The sequence below is a fragment of the Rattus norvegicus genome, chromosome 8 (genome assembly GCF_036323735.1).
Source record: "Rattus norvegicus strain BN/NHsdMcwi chromosome 8, GRCr8, whole genome shotgun sequence".
Taxonomy (NCBI): Eukaryota; Metazoa; Chordata; class Mammalia; order Rodentia; family Muridae; genus Rattus; species Rattus norvegicus.
Window position 1 is genome coordinate 51,697,361 of NC_086026.1, and position 21,252 is coordinate 51,718,612.

Consider the following 21,252-nt stretch of genomic DNA (forward strand, 5'->3'; position numbering starts at 1 on the left):
TGGACAGTCTGCCCGTTCCTTTGAATTGACACGTAAGGTCCATGAAGAGGCAAGGGATGCCTTTAACATTGGAAGACAATGCTGACTTAAGCATAAAAAAAAGTACCAACAACAGTGTAAAAAAGTATTTAAAAACAAAAGTTTAAAAAAAGAACCTTTTCTGTTCACAGCCTATCAGGCTCCTTGGGGCCTCCAGCTGCCACAATAAACCCCCTGGAAGCCAGTCCCCCAGTCTGACTGCCTAGTCTTTACCAGACCCACCCACTGCCCTTCCCTGGGAACTGCCTGTGTACCCACCGGGCCCTACACATCTCATGTATAGCCACTGCAGTCCCTGAACAGAAAAGCTGCTGCCCCCCATGCCCTAATGCTAGTCAGACTTACTCCACCGGCTTTCTGGTTGTCAGTGAACAGGGAGGGGTAGGGACGAGAGAAGAATCCTTTAAGACCTGGGGAATTAATGTTACTGTTCCTACTGAGACAACATCATCAATCAGTCCATCAAACACAGAAAACTGGGCAGGAGTAAGCAACTCCAGAGATAAAGACCTGGGGTGGCTGGACATGAGAGTAAGCTCTGCTGCACTCCTGCCCTCCACAACCCTCAGAAAGCACCAGGACAAAGGGCAGTAGCTGCCACACTGACAGCAGTCTTGAAGGAATTAAGTCTGATTTGATGAGGAAGTTGGGCAGTCTCTTATCTACCAGGCGGGAGGAAGAATGCACCATGGTGTTACCACTGCTGAGACAGACTGAGGTTAGTGACGGCTGGGACTCCACACTCACATAGCTATGCTTCAGCTCTCCTATTCCTGGCTTCTACTCAGTACAATCAGTGTCATAAGAAGGTTAGTAGAACACTAATGACACAGTGAGACGCTGTGCTGAGAGAGGGGAGAAACGGGGTGTGGTAAAAATAGCACAGGCCCTGACTTTCAAGTCTGTGCTGTGATTAATATGACTGCAGCTCAGGCCTCTGGATCTGCTTCCTGGTTAGCAAATGCAGGCTGCTAAGTCCTGCCCTTCCCACCAGAAAGGCAGCCATAAATTAAACAGCTGGTGAGTAACCCCGGTACATTCTAAGTTCACACACAAGTACAACATCAGCAGCATAGTCCTGCTGCTCCAGAGCTTACGACAGGAAAGCACACACACACTTCAGAAAACGTGAGGCTCCAGTCTCCTCAGGGGGGACTTAGAGGGTTCCGGTGTAACTCAGCAGCCTGTAGAACGCCCCCCAGGGCTGGAGCTCAGATTAAAACAAGAAAACAAACAACAAACCCACAGGGCAACAGCAGCAACACGGGAAAGAAGGGTATGAGCTAATGGCCAACGCTTTCAAATGGAGCCCAGAGCTCCGTAGTGTGTGGGGCAGCAGATCAAGACTCAGATCTTCAGACCATAACAGTCACCGTGGAGAAAGGTGAAGAGAGGAAGTCTTCCTCACCAGAAGACAGCAGAGCCAGGACTGCAGGAGCCAGGGAAGGAGGAGCCAGACATGGAGGACTCAGGGATGGAGGAGTTGTCCCGGTCAAGGTGGAATCAGAATAGAGGAAAGCTCCAGATCAGAAGCCGAGCTGTCTGTCCGCCATCAGGATGTCAAGGCTTCAGCGAAGGCGAAGCAATCAGCACAGCGGGACACAGAAACCCAAGTGAGCAAACCCACAGACTTGCGATCACAGATGGCTGAAACCTTCCCCAAACCTCCTGTCATGCACCTCCACACACCCGCAAATCAAATCCAAAAACAGCAGAGGAACCCATATGGTCAGATGAGTTGACCCCAACTTAAAGGTTTCCCCTGCAGACTACAGAAAAGTAGAAACAAGACCAACACTCCAGCCCCCAAACTCTCCCCAGAAGGGAAAAAAGAAGCAACAGCAAAGGGGCCAAGGAGAGCTAATCCATGCCATGTTTCAGCAGCCTGAGATGCATCCACTTTCATACTAGGCTATGTAAGCCACAGAAATGGAAGGATATACCACAGGAAGAAGAATGGAGGGAAGGCACAAGAACAAGTTCAACAGCGGAGGCAGAGTGCAACCTCAGAGCATGAAAAGAAAAGGCACCAGGAGCTCAGTGGCCTAGGAAGAAGTAATCCTAAGAAGTCAAGGACACTGGTGAATTGGGGCACCGTGAACCTCTGTAGGGGCAGGAGTGAGAGGAGGGGAGGAGAGAGGGTAGGCAGGAGTGAGGGAAGAGGAGTGCTGCCATTACCAACCAGATAATCTGGTGAGGAAGAACAGCCAAGGTCTGTCCCTAACCCAATTTTGCTCAGCAATAATTTTAGCCCAGAGGCTTTCTGAAACAAGAACAGGGAGAAAAAGAGTCTCTAGGAGTCCTTCCAGGGGAAAAAAATTCAACAACAGGATTAGGGAATTAATAGTAAACCCCTGTCTGCTTAAATATGAAACTAAAATTTAACAATGGTAACTTTTGTATTTCTAGACTCCCTTGACACTACAGACAAATGAACTGATCTCAGCCATAAGCATTACCCATAATCTAAGCCTCACTGCGGCAAAGGAGCAAGTGCGTTTATAAATTAAATGAGCTCTGTGCTGGGACACTGGAATGCCTTATACATTCTCAGAATCATCATGTACAGAATGATCCATGGCTAACCACCCCCCATTATCTTTTCTTCCAAATCGTAATAAACAGTACTGAAAACTACGCAATCTTCCTAGCCAACACCTGAGCAGTCTGGCTCCTTCCCACCCTACTGGTATCTCTTTCCTCCACTGCCTTCATCCAATCAATTGACGTCTTCTCAGCCCCTTTTCTCCTGAATGTCTTATTCATCTATTTACAGCTCGAGTGCCCCATGTGCCTTATAAATTCAGTAGCTCCTACTAATGATCTTAACTGACACGTTTTCTTTTAATACATAATCTAGATGACATTTGCCGATATATGTTGAATCTCTTCCTGGTAGGCCTTCCTATGCTGCAGAGTTTAAAAAGCTGAGAACTTCATTCCCAGATTCCCTCACTGAGGAGATTTAGCTTCTGCCAGGACCAATCAGCCCAGAGTGAATGCAGCAGACACAGCATGGGGACAGTCTGGGTAGCAGCTTCTTAATTACCAGACTAATTCCTGGAGTCAAGAGCCTGGCAGCATCTTGCTGGTCTAAGATCAAACATCAAGGACAGAGCTTGAGCTTGGAACCCCATCCCCACCCCGAGTTTACTGCAGAGGTAACAGTCCCCTTGGGGGTGCACTTGTGTGGTATGATCTGTGAGGCAATCCTAGGGAGGCAGCTGGAGTCTACTCTCCTGGTTCTTCTAAGGAGTCTGTCTGGATGTTAGTCTGCATGAAATCCCTTCTTGAGCATGAATTTAGGGAGGCTCTGGGACAGGCTGTCTTTATTTTACAAAAGCCCAGTATGTTTTAGAAACAAATTTCTTCCTGGTATTAATCTGGGTGTTTTATCTATGACTCGAAAGTCCATCCACGCTGAACACTGTCTACATTGGAGCTCCTGAGTTTCAGAAAGCATCTGCTCAATGTCTTCCCAAAGCTGTGCTCTTAGACAACCCAAACGGTTTCTCAAAACCAACTTCTCAATTTACAGCCTAAGGACCAGAATCTTCATCTGCTATTAACAATATTTAATATTTATAAGCCTTGCTCAAGTGAGCAAAATTCCATGTACTGTGCATTTGTGTTCAGAAGTTCCTAGTAACATGTGGGGCTGGAGAGACGGCTCAGTGGTTAAGAACACTGACTGCTCTTTCAAGGTCCTGGATTCAATTCCCAGCATCAACATGGTTGCCCACAACTGTTTGTAACTCCAACTCCAGAGGATGTGACACCCTCACATAGACATCTATCCAGGCAAATCACAGATGCACATTAAATAAAAGTAAATAATATTTTAAAAATGTAACATGTAAAACATGAAGAATTCCCAGTGGCCCACTTGGTAAAATATATCCCCAAAGTGATGAGAAGAAAAGCATTTGTAAAGTTTACTTTGCTCCTAGGGCAATAAAACTACATTCCAAGTATCTTCTGACCACCCCTATCTAATGCCCTCTACGATACATCTTCTTTCACTCTGAGCCCATACCATATCCACAGCACAGAGGGTTCCTTAACATTTGGTAATGGATTTCTGCTTTTCTGACACTAGGCCACAGGTACGCTACTCACTCAGGCACGTACGCATCCCATGGTGGAGGCAGAAGGAACCTTAGAGGTGATCTGTCACACACTTTACAGAAATGTACTTAGAGCCTGCTCATGCCCCCAGAGCTTCAGAGCTAAGGCAGATGAGCGTCAAGCTTGTCCTAGGCAGTCACTTCTCTTAGTTGGGGCCATGGAGGCTCCATGTGATAATGAGCACCATTCTAGAACTTTGCTTCTCACTCCTACATTCAAGTGCCCCCTTTCAATTTTTCTTCAATGGCTCCTCTCTTCTCCAGTTTTTTTTTTTTTTGTTCTTTTTTTTCGGAGCTGGGGACCGAACCCAGGGCCTTGCACTTCCTAGGTAAGCGCTCTACCACTGAGCTAAATCCCCAGCCCCTCTTCTCCAGTTTTTAAAGTGTCTCATCATGTAGTCCGTGTGCTCTTGAGCTTCAGATCCTCCGGTTTCAGCCTCTGTGTCCTGGGGTTGCAGGAGAATGCCTCACCTCTCATTCTGCTACATACATCTGCATGATCTAGTGCTGGATTTCTCTGTCCAACTGCCTCCACTGATCAGCTTAAGCTACAGACCTTCCCCATCCGACTTCCTCAAGGGTCTTGACTCAATACACTTCATTAACTACTTACTCTCGACTTCATTAAAAGAACAAGGTATTTAAGGACGCTAGACTGGCCTTGAATTCACAACCTTCCTGCCTCTGCCTCCCTAGTGCTGGGATTAAGGGCATGTGGCACATTCCAAGTTACAATGTCTTTAACTTAAGGTTGCGAAAATTACCAGTTAATGGCTAAAATGTGATTCATTTGATGATGGAATTAACACAACTACCAGACAGCAACTAAAATTCTTTTCATCTGCATACATTTACCATGACATTCAGGACTTTAATTAAAATGGCTTCATAAGTTCATCTTGTACTGCCTACCTCTCCAAACTCAAAGAAGCAATGAGTTAGACAAGGTTAAAGTAGAGGGCATATAACACAGGATGGAAATATGTGAGTGAGTGTGAGTGTGAGTGTGTGTGTGTGTGTGTGTGTGTGTGTATAAAACAAATAAAACAGCATCTGATAGAACGAAAGCAAAGCAAAAAGGCCTTTTGCCATTCTCTGGGTAAGTCTGACAAAACTTGGATTTAAGAAGGACTGAGGCTGAGTGTGCTGTGAGACACACACACAGGAGGCAGTGTGGTGGTCTGGAGACACTAATGCCCTGTCAGCAGTGACAATACAAGCAAAGAAAAAGCCATCAACAGCTTCAAGCAGTATCAAAGGCTTAACTAAGAATTAACATCTCTATTTAGTGTATGTGAAAGAAGACTGACCATGTCCCTGCCCAAGGCTATCTCAAGCATCACCTCAACAACCCTCTTCCCACATGCGTGTGTGCACATGTGTGCATGCACATGTAGGCGTATGCATAATCATAAAGCCAAGAAATGACAGCAACCCTCTAGTCTCAGTCCAGCTTCTCCAGATCGAGGATTACCAGTGCACACCACAACACCCAGAAGTTTTACATGTGATTCCCATCTGCAACACACACACACACACACACACACACACACACACACACACACATACACACACACACACACTCAGCGGCCTGGTAAATATCATGCTTTTGGCTGAGCTAATGGGGTGCAATTATCTGCCACATAGTGTTTTTTTTTTTTTGGTTCTTTTTTTCGGAGCTGGGGACCGAACCCAGGGCCTTGCACTTCCTAGGCAAGCGCTCTGCCACTGAGCTAAATCCCCAACCCCCACATAGTGTTTTTACAACTGCATGTGAACCTACAATTAATCCTAATAAATGTTTCAGTTAAAGGAGGGCTGCAGATGATACAGAATCCACTGGGGTGCTGTTTTAGAGAAGCCAACAGCAGGCAGGGAAAGCAGGCAGTAGCTGACAGAGGGAGAAGACAGAGGGGCAAAGGGGTGACAAGGAAAGAGGTTTTAGATGATGAGAATTTTAGATTCTGCTTCTGTTGGAGAGGTTACATAATAGAACTGTCAAAACTTAGAAATATACAGTAAAAAGGCTGAAAATGTACTCTATGTCAGTTATAGGACAATAAACCTGATTTACAAAAACAATGTGGGGCTAGAAAATGCCTCAGTGGCTAAGAGTGCTTGCCAGGCAGGTGTGGAGGCCTTAGGTCAGATAGCAGTGTCCACCATGTAAAAAGCTCAGCAGTGTTGAGGAGGGGTCCGGAGGCTGCCTGGGCTAGCTCTAGGTTAAGTGGGAGTCTATCTCCAAAGAAACAGGGTGGAAAGTAACTGCAGAGGCACATGGCGTCCTCTGGCCTGTGAGGGTGCACACACCACGCACGCGCCCACTTGCTTGCACAGTGTGTGTGCACACACACCCTTCCCACATTTCTTGAAATTTAAAATGGATTCTGATACAAGATAACCAAATAGGATTCATCAGGATAAAGGGAGAGGAGGAAGTGAAATTACTGGAAAAGGCAATCCACACCAACACAGAGTGCTTCCCACGTGGTAAGGATCTCACTAGGGAGGGAGCTGTAGAGAAGATAGCAGAGTCAGCTGTCCTGTGACCATTTCCACACAGAAGTTTAGCACATAACTGCCGTGGAATTTTGTCAGGAAACCCCTATCAGTGGTTGCCTGGGGAACCAAGCTCTTCATGGCTGCTAAACAGATGAGTCGAAAGATGTTCTTTTTGTTTCAAGTTTAAGATTTTCAACCAGATTTCATGTGGAAGAATTGTCCATCAAGATAAAAATAAAGCAATGTAGAAACCAAGACACACCCCACAGACGATAAGAGGTACCACAATGTGTATAAACTCTTTTTTTTTTTTTTTGGTTTTCTTTTGTTTTTTTTTTTTTGTTTTGTTTGTTTTTTTCTTTTTCTTTTTTCTTTTTTTCGGAGCTGGGGACCGAACCCAGGGCCTTGCGCTTGCTAGGCAAGTGCTCTACCACTGAGCCAAATCCCCAACCCCATGTATAAACTCTTAAAGCTAAATGAAATCCTAGAAAAATATGAAATTACCAACCCAATTCATTTTACAAAGCTAGTACAACACTTATAAACCCAGAAAGGCAGATAACTATTATAGGCCAACTTTATATTTATAAATAAATGGGAACATTCCAAATAACATGAGATTAAACGCTACTTGCTTATAAAAGATATTCTTATTTTGTAACTAGTTGAGCACTGGAATACAAAAGTGTTTCAAAGCAGACATCTTATTAGAATCCAGACTATGGAAGACAACAGTAATAGAAATGCAGGGAGAACAGTCTGTACAACCTGGTGCTGTTCACTGACCAAAGGAAGACCCAGAAAACTAAGAACAAAAAAGTCCAATTTCATATCAAAATGTTTCCCAGGCAAGCGCTGGACACATTCTCTTCCAAGGAGAAAGAAGACCACTCATTAGACGGCTTCTCCTGCATTTCAGTCTGCGTGGTTCTACAGGCTCGACTCAGAGCCTCCATCACACATGCTACATCCCCGCCTGTCTGTCACCTTAGATATCCCACTAGATGTCCTATTCAAGGAAAAGAAATGAGAGGCACAAACATTATTTGAGGAAATAAATGTGTACAGAGAAATACCCAAGAAAGTAAATATGAACACCCCAAATGCTGTCAGGAATGACAGATAGTCAGCATGCGAAACTGTCAATGGCCGTTCTAGTCACCAAAGCCAACTAGAGACAGAGAAGGGAATCTCACTTGAAAGAGAAATAAAAGTTAATAAAGTACCTAGAAAGGAACTTAACAGAACTCTATGAGACGTGTGAGGAAGAAAGGGTGCACCCATGAGGACACAATGCTCTACACACATTGCATGGAGTGCTCCTCCGCTAACACAGGGCAGGCATCGAGGCTCATTCTCTTCCCTGTTAACAAACGCACTGTGTTCACAACCTAGTTAGAGCAGGGTTTGTGAAACTTACAGTTCTAAAGCCCATGTAGGACAGAAACAGCCCTACAATAACTATAATAATTTAAGAAACAATGGTGGGGAAGAGGCTTACCCTTGCTGGGAACTAAGACAGTGTGACTTTGTGATGATATAATAGTATGAGAATGGATAAATGCCTAAATATACCAATGCACCAGATCAGCTCCTGAAATAGAGCCACGAATAAAACGCAAGACACAGGACAGAGATAGATTACAGAATCTATGCCAAGATGGCAGGGAAGGGGAGGCCGCAAGTGCTGAGTGAGATCACACAATCCACATGGTGAAAGCCATGGTGCACATACAAACCATGGTGCACACATAAAACTCAGCAGAGTATCTTAAGTGACTACCAGATAGGAGAAAACCTCTTCTTTAACATGATCAGAATAAGTAACAGCAGTGGCTGCACACACAAGACCAGCACACACTGAAGCCAGTCAAACAACATCAAGAATGAGCGCAGAGAAGGGAGCATCGGTTCCTCAGGGATGCAGCTCTCCACTGCTCCGGTAGGTCTCCATGTTCCAGCGTATCACCCTACATTCATGACCATACTCCCTGCACCAACAGGAGTTCACAGTAAAGATCAAAACAAAAAGGAATTCAGAGGTTGGAAGGAGATATGGTGGGGTAACACACACACACACACACACACACACACACACACACACACACACTTTTTGAGACATGGTTTCTCTGTGTAGCAGTCCTGGCTATCTCAGAACTCACTTTGTAAACCAGGCTGGCCTTGAATTCAGAGACCTGCCTGTCTTTATCTCTAGAGTGCTGGGATCAAAGGCGTGCACCACCACTCATGGGTATAAAATAATTTTTAAACAGTACGTTGTAGAATAAAAGACTGGTAAAGTTGGCATTAAAGTTTAATACTGTTTCCAACAAAACAGAAACGGAAATACCATGGGAAGACACCTCACTGACACAGAAGGATAAGCCCCACTTTATATGTTAGTGGCTTTAAAAAGAGATACCAAAGACGCATGACAGGTTTCTGCATGAGGAGCTGGGAAAGCGGCTCAGCGGTTATGAACACTTATGGTTTTGCAGAGGACTGGAGCTCAAACCTGCTGAAACTCCAACTCGTCGGGCCTCCGTGGGCACCTGCACTTGGGTGTGCATGCACATACACAATTACAAAACTAAGTCTTTAAAAAGATTCTTGCTCTGGCTACTTCCAAAAGCACCCCATTTTTCCTGAAATATTTCTTTTTAATTAAAGTAAAATAATGTAAAAAAAAATAAACTCATCAGTTCTGAATAGAGGAAAATGAGTGTATTACTGTTCTTCATATTTTTTTATTTTTAAAAATTAAACAAACCATCACCAACAAAAAGGCAAAGCTGGCTACTTGTTCTAGCCAAGGCTAAAGTTCAGAGAACAAAGACAGTGTCCCCAAGACCAGCAACACTTGGGGGACCTCACTGTGCCTCCTCTTTGAAATCATAGCTCACCTCTAACTGCCTTAGATTAGGAAGGCAGCTACCTCCTGTTGGGCTGGGCTGGGGCTGAGAAAGAGGCAAGAAGTCAAAAGCAAGTCCTGGGTGACAGGAATGACAAAGCCTGAGAGTCACAGGCAAAGCTAGCATTTCAGAGGGTCTCCGGGGAGCTGGGAGGAGAAAGCCCCTTTTGTCTCCCCTCAGACTCCCAGCTGAATGTGAGCAGTGCTGTGTCACCACCCTGACAGAGGATGATGGAGCCTGGCAATGCTGAGAACCCCAGGAGACCGTGTCCAGGGGAGGAATGTTCTTCATAACAGCAGGTCCTCTGTGTGGAAGGAATATGAGGTAACGGACACAGTGTGCTAGGATTCCTCCAGCATCAGAGACAAATGGCCCTTCATCAGGGTGGCGTCCAAATACAGCCTGCTGCCCTGTCTCACAATCACAGGCAGATACAATCAGCTCGGCCAAGAAAAGCTATTAGTCTCTATCTGGAAAAGCCACTCTCCATACTTCACAAAGCATACCACTGGTGACAACAAGCAAGCACTCGAGGAACTGGGCACCTAACCCTTGACATTATAAAGAAGCCTTCCCAGGAGAGCTGGAGCATGCCCTCAGGACACAGGCGAGGGACTAGCTTTTGAGGGGAACGAGAGCAGAGAAAAACTTAAGGAAGCTGCTCCAGGTGTTGCCCCTGGTCTTTGACAGCAACATTCCTCTGTCCATCTGTCCATCGGCTAACTGTCCTCTGGAACCTTGGCTCTTATAACTCTTTTGATAAGGTTTGGAATTTTAAGGTCTGAAAAAAAGGGACAGCCCAAACTTTCACTCACTTTCCTAAACTGTGTTCAAATACAAGAAGCCACTGCACCCCCAAAGGTACAAGACGAGTTGATGTCCAAGAGGGAGTTGTCTCCCTTTGTTTCTCTCTTTAAAATTAAACAGAGGACTACATATTAGTTCAGTACTAAGCAAGCAATTTAAGTCCAATCTTTCAGAGGAGATGGAGAGGGAAACTCGTCAACAAAAGCCATGTGACAGGAGAGCAGTACCACATGTGTGCTTTGTGTGCAGAGGCTCCCCACCCCGAGTGATGCGTGTGTTGCCCTAGCGGGATCATGACCGTGAACACTCAGAACCACGCAGGAATGCGCAATGTGTTTTCCTGGACTACAGTCTATAATCCAGCCTAACACAGGTATCCTTTAAAAAGACTTTCAGCGTCTAGGTACAACCTTGTTTCCTATAGTCTCAATTAGTCATTTACTTTCCAGGTCTCTCTGAGACCCTCCTTGTAACCAGAACCCAAGCCCACCCTTTGAACCAACCACCCCCCCCCACATCAAACTTCCAGCAATTTCCTACCACATAGGACAGAACAGCCAAGTGCCAAAGCCATGCTGGCTCCTCTCTTACCCCACTACTTCCACTCAGAATAAGCTCCCTCACCTTCATCAGGCTAACACAAATGCTTTCTAGGATAGGGATAGGGTGGTCCTCCCCCTGACCTAATCGTCTTCCTCATGCTCTCGGAGCACAGTCTTGTACTGAGCAGTGCTAGGCTGCCAGGCAATGTCTGTATCCTGGGGAGAAAGGAAGGCCCCAAGCCGGAAACACTACTGCTCTGCCCAGCAGACGGTACCAAGTGTGGGAGGCATGAAGAGACTAACACACAAATGGACAGACAACATAGTGCAGATCAACTGCTGGAAATAGACAAGTAAGGTCAAAGTGGGTTAAGGGAATTACAGGAGACAAGGTGCACTATCGTAGCTGGGGAACGGTGACGAAGAACCTCAAATAAAGTGAGAGCAACAGAGAAGGCCACACAGGTAACCTGCTTTGTGCAGTCTGAACTGGGAGAAAGCACCAGAGCCCGAGGTGACAGTGAACCAGCTGGCCCAGCAAACAGGTTCCTGCCTCTGCTGTTTGAAATATATAAACCTGACTTTATGTCAGCTGCTGTAATGTTAACAGTACAGGCAAAGCACAGTGTGAAGGTTTGGACTCGAGAATGCCACAGACAGAAGTTAGAAGCCATCTATGGAGAATCTGTGAAAATCTACTTCAAAAGAAAAAGAACTCAGATGGTCTCAATAGAGGATAAGAAGAAAGAAATCATGAGCGACTCCATTGTTCTCCCAAGAGCTCAGGGCAGAAGTGAAGGAGTGAGGGGTGGGCAGAGGAGCACATGTGGAGGAAGATCCTGTGTGAGGAGAGAGCAGATCCAACGTGTGACCTCAGATACACTGTCTCAACATCCAGGTGAGGTGTCAAGCTGATAACTGGAAACACTAGGTCAGGGTAATTCATCCCTGACCCAACCCTCAATTACAGTTAATATTACATTTGTTTTATAATAAATTATTAATTACAGGTAGCATCTAGAGCCATAGGTGCAAAAAGAAGAGTGCAAGGAAGAAAGGCCTGGGAACTCAGTCTGTAGAGGTCAGAGGTCAGGACCCATCGAAGGAAAGGGTCTCCAGCTTGGCCCCAAAGCAAGCCTCTCACACACCCCCATTTATCCTTGCACCCCCAGTTTCTGGCCCAGTTCCACTTGATTTATAGCATTATATTCAGTATATAAGTTAAAACATTCCCTGAACCCTGGCTAGGATCTAGAGTCAGTTCCTAGAAGTTCTCCTGGTGAAGCAGTAGAATCCAGTAACTGAAGCAGGACCAGCCAGGAGAGGCCATCCTTCCAGCCACCTGCAGCAAACACTCAGCTTACTAGGAAACAGTACACCACTGCTCCACGAGCCACCGGGAGACAAGGCACAGAGGAGGCCTATTGACCAGCAGAGCAAACTCTGGGATGTTCAAAGGCCAAGAGTCAGAGAACAGAGGCTTCTCTTCTCTGGTTGTTTCAGAAAGTAAATAAACACATAGCCTATGCTGGGAGGCTCCATTCCATGCCGGCCAGTTATCTGACATGAGCAGCCACAGTAAGGAGGCCCCACCCAGCAGGAGAAGACAATGACGCGGGTAACGGAGCATCCGTAGGCAGTTAAACTGAGCTCTTACACTTATGAGACACATTCACAACACTGAGGTATGGCTCCCTTCTGGGCCCAAAATGGCTTATTCTGGGGTAGGAAAACAGGCTGTAGATCTCTGGATCTTCCTTAGTGAGTTCCATTTGTAAGATGACCAATGACAACCAAACTGTGTGGAGACACCAACAGAATCACCCAGGTAACACAGGCCTCACAGTTCCCTTTTAAGTGCAAAATAGCTGTCATATCACAAGGGCTCAAAAATATTTGCTGAAAAAAGTCCACCAGGAGATTGATATAAAAACTGTTGGGCTAGGCATCCCAGTGGAAGGCAGAAGTCAACTCTGGCTACCTAGTATCTGATATCTAGTATCTGGCTACCTAGTATCTGATATCTAGTATTTGCCTCAGATGATAGCCTTGGGGAAGGGGGTACAGCTGAAAGATGTTCAAACACTAAAGAGAATGCATTCTTCCTGTGTCCCCAAAAAACTAGAAGAGAGGAAATGGCACAAACCTGTCACTCTAAATCTGAAGTACTAGGCAAAGATGCAGGCATGACAGTGTGAGTTTGTGTGTGCGTGCTTATTTTATGTATGTGTCTTTCCACATATGTGCAGAGCCCACAGGGGTCACAAGAGGGCATCAGATCCCTAGAAGTCTGGGATTACAGATAGTTTTGAGCTGTCATGTGGGTGTGGGAATTGAACTTGGGTCTTCTGTGAGAGAGAAAGCACTCTTAACTGCTGAGCCATGTCTTTGGCTCTCAAAGGTTACTGGCAGCGAACACAGACCTACAGTTCATGGGCAAGGCTACAATGATGGCAGGCCACCTGCTGCTGTCTGTCCAAATGTCACTGTCAGGAGTATGTTGCTCATGTACAGACACAGAAATCCTGGCTGGGTCTTGCGTTCCACTGGTCCTGCCAGAGGGTAATTCTATAATCTTCCTGTCTGTTCTGTGAGCCACACAGCTTTCATTATTCTCTTACTAAATTCCTACCTGACTTAACTTGTCCAGAGTTGATTCTGCTGTTTGCACTAAGAAATTAGCAGGCAGTGGATGAATTACAAGCAATAGACTCTGAGGTAATACAGGGCAAGCTGTGCTTGGTTTCTGCCTAGGAGAGAGGCCAGTGGGTATCATATTAGTGCTCACAGAAGACATTCCTCAAACCCTCAATGTAGAAATGTGAAAGAACTAATTATCACCCACGGTCATGTGGAAGGCCTGGGGTGACTGAGACAGTGCTGCCAAGAATGAAGATCTTGCAAATTCAAGGCCATGAGGCACAGCACCTGCTAGCTCGTGGGATTAAATAAAAAGAAATCATGGCAAAATCCTCAAAGACTATGCCCAGGGAGGAGACTGAAATACAGGAGCTATTGAAAATCCACTGTAGTCAGGCATGGTGGTACATGCCTTTATCCTGGCATTCCCAAAACTGAGGAAGGAGCAAGATTTTAGAGCTGGGGCAGAAGAGGTGCCTCAGGAGTTAAGAAGCTTCCTGATTTTCCAAAGGAGCAGAGTTTGGTTCCCAGTACCCTTGTCCGGCAACTCACAAACCACTGTCAACTCTAGCTCCGGGGAGTCTGAAGTGCTCTTCTGGGCTCCATAGGCACCCACACCACTGACCCCAAAATACTTGTAGAAAAAATTTAAATAAATGAATGAATAAACAAACAAACAAACAGACTTTGAAGCTAGCCTGGGCTACATAGTAAGACCCAGTTCCTGCCCTCCCCCCAAAACAGCTAAGGCTTCTAAATTGTAAAAAAGTAAAGTCTGTAGTAGTCACATGACCACAGGCAAGCAGACGCTCTGACTGGAGAAGGGGAAAGGGCTGGAGAGATGGCTCAGAAGTTCAGAGCCCCACTGCTCTTGCGGAGGACTAAAGTTCAGTTCTTAGCACCACCACTGGGTGGCCTAAAGCCACCTGTAACTCCAGGTCCAAGGGGATCAGACATCTCTAGCTTCCACCAGCACCCGCATCAAACACACAAACCCACCCACCCACCCTCAACACACACCTAAACATAAACATTTACTAAGAAGTAAAACATCTTTAGATAAGATTGTGGGAGAGTCCTGGAATGAAGTTGTATGCAGGCTCTGAACACCCCTGCTAACTGGGTAGCCCTTCGCACTTATTCATGAATCTGTTCCTCTACAAAGCCCCCTGCAAGAATACACTAATCCATTTATTCTGCCCTTCTACACATATATCCTGGCTGGTAGCATCAGATCACAGCACACTCAGAGAGGATAGCTGCAGAAAGACTGGTCACTAAGAGATGTCCTGGAAGAGCCTAAGGGCTCAGACCAAGAAGGAAGGGCACTTCAGCTCTTGCTTGCTCTACTGGCATAGGCACTTGCCAAAATGTCTGATATCCGACCGTTCCCATCAGTGGTTGAGAGCAGTTACAATGTGAGTGTGTCCAGCTGGCTGACCAAAGTGGATTTAATCATGGGCTATGCTAAAGGGAGCTGAGATGCCAATTTTTAAATAACACGCAAGAATTCAAAACCTTGAAGGACACAGAATGATGGGTGATCGCATCATCCCTACTTATGAAACCTTAGAAGGACCCAGAAGACAGTTCCTACTCCAAGGCCTTGAAAAGAGAGGCACCCACATCTCTGAAAAGACTTTGCAGGCCCAGAGTGCAGGCAGAGGACTGGAACTGGGCTGCCTGCTTCCACTTGAAGGACAGAGCAGCCAAGCGGTGGCATATAAACGCCAGTGGATGGGAAATAGGCATAATTCGATAGAGACAGACCAGAGGAATGGCTGTTGAATAGTCTGTGTCAGGGGCTAGGGAGAGAGCTCAGTCAGTGAAATTCTAACAACACTGTCATGAGGACATGAGTTCAGATCCACAACACCACTGTAAAGACTTAGGGATACCACACACGTGCCATCTCTGAGAGAGGAGATTCCTGGAACTTGCTGACAAATTATTCTAATTAAATCTCGGAGCCCCAGCTTCAGTAAGAGACCCTGTCTCAAAAAATAATATGAAAGCAACTGAGGAAGATAACAGATGCCAATGTATGACCTCCAAACTCACAGACACACGTTGTGCGCGCTCGCGCACACACACACACACACACACACACACACAAATATACACACACCTACACAAAAACAAACGAATGCATCCCATTAAGCAGTCTGCGTGAGTCCTCTGCACAGTGACTGGAGCCTGGAGTCTTTAGGGTCACTACCAGGAGCCCATGAACCTGTTCAACTGCAGCATCACAGAGAGCAAAGAGCTTTCTCAGTGAGAGCCACAGTCAGTCACTGCAAGAGACCCGGTGATGGTGGCTCTCCATACGTCTCCACCAACTCTTCTCTTATATTAAAAATAACTCAGTTCTTCCTGAATCAGTAGGTCTGTAATCTCAAAGGACAACCACGGAGTTCATGGCATACCCCAAGATTCCACCCGGTAAATAGCTTGCAAAATGGCCTTTAGATGTAAGCTTTAGGAGGTTTCAAACCTTAGCCCTCAGCATAATGTCCTTCTGGAAACTGCACCTCACAGCTACCCATGCTATTTCCACACACCACCAGGCCAAATGTATCGCCCAAGAAAGTTTGCTGAAATGTCAGCCAAGGTAGGTGATTAAGTGTCAGGGGAAACAGAGGAGTCATATTTGGGTGTAGATGGAATCCGGAGGCTCTCTTTAGCACTTCCTGTACTAGCAGGTCTAAAGGGAGAAAGTCCAAGAATGAAAGCACGGATTGTTAACACTAGTAAGGGTGCAGGTGCCAACACCAACAGCTGGTTCCGACGGTACTGCCTCAAGTCAAGGCTGCAAGCAAACAGAAGCAGGTGATGGTGGAAGACAGCAGTGAACACCGCGGTAGCCCTGGGCTAGGTGTATAAAGTAATAATATCAATCCACAATTATATTTTATTCACTGTTATGTCTATGCTTCCAAATTTGAATTTGCTTTCCTTTCTAACTTTGCATCCTTCTGTAAAGGGATGTTAGTGGTCATCTTCATTACTGAGTCAACGAGCATCGTGTAAAGGAATGTGTATGTCATCCAAAGGCCCGAGACAGCACCACAGAAGACCCAGAGCACCCAGAAACTCATTTCCAAGTGCACACCAACCGCGTTAAGGGTGTGCGAGAACAGCTGCCTCCTTTACAACTGGGAAGAGGAGCACCCAGATGCTGGACGTGTGAGGAGTGAGCCGTGGTACGTTTGCTGTGCGGTTTCTGTTTGGGGCAAGTGAGGGTTAAGCTGCTGGGCATGGAGCTCAGAGGGAAATGCTCCCCTAGCAAACCGAGGTTCCATTCTCAGCAGCACACTGTAAAGGCAAAATAAATAAACAAAATCTGATGCTTCATGTTTCTCAAAAGCAATTCAAGAAAATGCCTAACGAGATTCACGGTGGTTAAAACCAGAATGGCGGTCCCATTCTTCTGTAGTCTCCTTACTTAGGAGGCAGAGACAAGAGGGCCTAAGTTTAAGGCCAACCTGGGATCAAAGTGAAAGCTAATAAAGGCTTGGATTAGAATGGGAGCCAAACAAGACAGGGCCTCTGGTTGTCCTCATCAGCCACCTGCACAATGGCAGCAGTTACACAGCTGGAGCTTAATACAGAGTTTTAAATGAGAAAAACCAACGGCAGTGACACAGCTGCACTGTCCTGTGTGGTATCCTCAGACAGCAGTGCCACATCAAACAGGAGCTGTGTACCTCTCTTGCTTCCTGCCTAACAAGTCTCCCGATACCCTCACAATACATTTCTCTGCTGATTAAAGCTAATCAGGGTTGATTTCTATGGCTTTCATTCTAGAACACTATTACAAAGGAATAAATGCACATCAAGATAATTATACCATTAGGGGCAGAAAACAATTTTATCTATTTCTGTATATCTACAGGTATTAGTAAGTTTGCCAAGTGAAATAGATCCTGGGTCATACGTTAGCTTAAAGATCTATTTATTTGTATGTGTTGGCGTGGCTTCTGTGTTTCTGCATGTATGTGCATGTGTGCCTGTGTGTGTGTGTGTGTGTGTGTGTGTGTGTATATGTTGGGTAGTTGGTGTGTGTGTGTGTGTGTGTGTGTGTGTGTATATGTTGGGTATGTTGGTGTGTGTGTGTGTGTGTATGTTGGGTATGTTGGTGTGTGTGTGTGTGTGTATGTTGGGTATGTTGGTGCAAGTGTATGTGTGTATACACGTGTGTGGGTGAATATATCAACTGGTGCTCATGACATGATGCACGTGTGGGGTCACAACCTGCAGGACTGGGCTGTGTCCCCCCACCTTGTGGGGCAGACTCCTGTCATCAGGCTTTGAGGCGAGCACTGTGACCCTTTACCTGATAAGCCACCTTGCCAGATATGGTATCAATTATTTTTCCATTTTGTTTAAACCTCATATGTATAGTATGCATTAAAAGGCATGATAAATCCCCCTCCTTCCACCTTTCTGTTCTAAGGTCCTTTACAGAATCTTAAGAATCTTTAATTCTCTAGTATTTTTAAATACTTAGGACTTTAAATATTTCTAAATAACCACAAAAGTATCTTTATGCAAACTTATAGCCCTATAGAATGCCTACCACTTTCAGTCATAAATATTAGCTGGTATATATTAATTCTTCTGAGGAAAAAACATGTCTGTCTAGCAGGAATGAATCAGAATCAGGAACATTATAGATATAAGGTTCAACCTGTCTTATATCCCTCCTTTATGTCTGCCCTGATCACTGAAACCTGATCTAGTGAGGGCTCCTGTCAATCTGTAAGGGCTCCTGTTAGCTTGAAGATTTCCTGTTGCTGTTTTTGCCACTTGGGAGTTTTCTGTTGAATTGTTCATAGTGGGTTTAGTTTGCTTGTTTTAAGACATTCAGCCCTTGCTAAAGATAGTCTTGAACACCCAATTCTCCTACGGACTCTAATGCTAGGATTACATATGTAAGCCACCAAACTTAGTTGTTTCCTTCTCCAAGACCACCACTTCTTCTCCTCTTTTCTCTCCCCTCCTCCTTTTCTTCTCTGTCTCCTTCTCCTCCTCCTCCCCTTGCCCTACCCTCCTCCAAGAAAGGGGTTCCCTACATAATCACGGTATCACTGAACTCCTGGTCTTATAACCTCCTCCACTTCAGCGGTCTGGAATTACTGTTATGTGCTACCATGCTCAACTATCTCTTTCTTCTTTTCTTTTTAATACTTCAAGGACAATTTCCATCTTCTTTCCTTTCTTGCATGTATGTGTGCATATGTGGATATAAATATACATTACTTCAGCGTGTGCATGTGGAGGTTAGGGGACAGCCTCAGGTGTCAGGCCTCACCTGAGACAGAGTCTCACTGCTGTTTCTCCACTATGTATGTCAAGCTCGCTGGCCCAAGAGCATCCGACTCTCCTGTCTTCCCTCCATCCCCCACCACGGCTAAGATGATGGTCTATGCAACCGACTTCCGCATGTCCTCAGGCTTTCTCAGCAGGCGCTGGTACCCACTGAGCCTTCTCCATGATCAGCTGTTTCCTCCCTCCCTCCCTCCCTCCTTCCCTCCCTCCCTCCCTCCCTCTCTCCCTCCCTCCCTTCCATCCTCTTTTAAAGATTTATTTTGTATGTGTGAGCAGATATTCTGCTTACATGTATGTCTGTGTTCCACATGCATTCCTGGTGCCCTAGAAAGTTAGAAGAGGCAGTTGGGTTCCCTAGAACTGGAACTGGGTGTCTGTGATCCATGTGGGTACTGGGAAACAAACCTGGGTCCTCTGCAAGAACAAGTGCTAATAGCCACCAAGCTATCTCTCCACCCCAATCAGATTCTGTTAAATAAAGTGGGCATTTACATTTGCGGCAGGCAACTCTCCTTGCCAACACCCGGAACCTGCTTTCAGAGATATCCTCTCTTGTGTATCTGGTGGCAAGCAGCTGCTGTCTTCCTCCTCCCTGTAGACTAAAGCTAGTGACTCACACTCTGCAGACAGCACTAACTCAGCCCGGGGTTCCTCTCCTGAGCCATCCCTTCAAGAGCCTACTTTCTGGTCCTTTCCTCACTTGCCAAGTCTGCTGGTCTGTGGAAGCTACCATCATGAAAAGCAAAGACAATGGAAAGAAGGAGCTAGTTGAAGGTAGATTAATACAGCTCATGTTGAGGTGACCCAAACCACAAGATTATTTTCTTTGATACTTCATTAATAACTCTAATTTTGCCACTGTTATCAATCTGAAATTAAGGGTATCTGATATGCAGACCTGTGAAAGGGTCATGGCCCACAGGCTGAGAAGTATGCACTCTGGATAGGAAGCCGTCTGCTCTAGTGCTTTCCTTTTCTCTTTAAAACCTATTGACACAGTCCTCCAGGATCTAAAGATGACTGACATCTTGTCCCAAGGCAATGGCTTATCAATGGCCTGGTGCTCTACAGAGCCTGCTGCACGGCCAGAGAGCATTTTACCTGAATGGCACTTCCTCCTGGGGAACATCCACATAGTACCGGATGAAGAACCTCTCAGAATCCTCGCGCTCACCATCCGTCACAACACTGCCATTGAGCTTGGAAACGGAGGGCAATCTGTAAGTTAGAACCAAAATAAAGACATTTTAAGGAGCTGGAAATAAAAACAATCAGTCATTGTTTTGGGAAGAACATGGCTGCAGGGGCCTTGCTCCTACGTGAAGACTGATATGCAGTGAGGTCATGGAAAGAACGCAAGAGTGCTGCATGTCCAGATTAGCACCAATGTTCTGTCTTAAACCCGATCTCTCAGAGTGCAACACAAGGACACACTTTCCAACATAGGTGGACAGAACGCAAGCCAAGCTATGGGTCTAAAGTACCCAGCAGCTCCACTTTACACTTTTTCTTTCTTTAATGTAGATGTGTCTATGTCTGTGTACACACTCACGTGTGCGGGTGTCCACAGAGGCCCAAGGAGTTACCCTAAAGTTCCTAAAGTTGGGGCTGGGGATTTAGCTCAGTGGTAGAGCGCTTACCTAGGAAGCGCAAGGCCCTGGGTTCGGTCCCCAGCTCCGAAAAAAAGAACCAAAAAAAAAAAGTTCCTAAAGTTGGGGTTACAGGTGGTTGTTCATCACCTGACATGGATGCTGCATGGATACTGGGAACTGAACTCTGGTCTAGGAAGAACAGTGGGTCTTTTAACCACTGAGCCATCTCTCCAGCTACATTTTAAACAGGGGGTGGAGGGTAAGATTTTAACAATATATTTTATAAAATTCAATATAACAAGAATATAACCATTTCTACATGGAATCAATATTTTAAAAAGTAAGTCATAAGCTCTTTTATAGTCTCTTACTCATATAAATTGGGGGAAATCCAGTGTCTGTTTTATATTTCAAATTAGCCAAGATATTGCTTCCAGTGCTCACAGACACCCAGGCTGGTGGCTGCCATGTTAAATAGTGTAAGTTCAAAACGCAGTACGTATAATATGAATATACAACTCAGGCATCACCTTATGCTTTTTGTAAAAGAATTGTGGGAGGAACATAAAGCCCAAAGCCTACCTACCATGAGACTCGGGCTTCCCCATGAGAGAATGCTGAGCCCTCTCACTGTGGTAAGAAATAACTGCATGGCAGTGTGGAGTTGGGCATTAGCTGGGCAGAAGGATCAATACTGGGCTTAAGGAGGAACTCTTCTGCAGAGACCTCAAAGCCTGCTGCCTGTCCTCCAAGAGCTCTG

The 21,252-nt window shown here is 45.6% G+C and overlaps 1 protein-coding gene across 6 annotated transcripts in view; it reads right to left on the reverse strand.

Moving 5' to 3' along the window:
* The window catches only part of Tbcel (tubulin folding cofactor E-like), a 58,901-nt gene that overhangs the window by 4,701 nt on the left and 32,948 nt on the right, over positions 1-21,252 (reverse strand). For 5 of the 6 annotated variants that reach the window (XM_039081416.2, XM_006242859.5, XM_039081415.2 and 2 more), the window contains one exon: positions 20,002-20,118. In XM_039081416.2, coding sequence (XP_038937344.1) covers positions 20,002-20,118 — 117 coding nt within the window. Of the gene's footprint in view, positions 1-14,597; positions 16,885-20,001; positions 20,119-21,252 lie in introns of those variants that run through there. The other variant, XM_039081417.2, reaches the window with a different exon arrangement.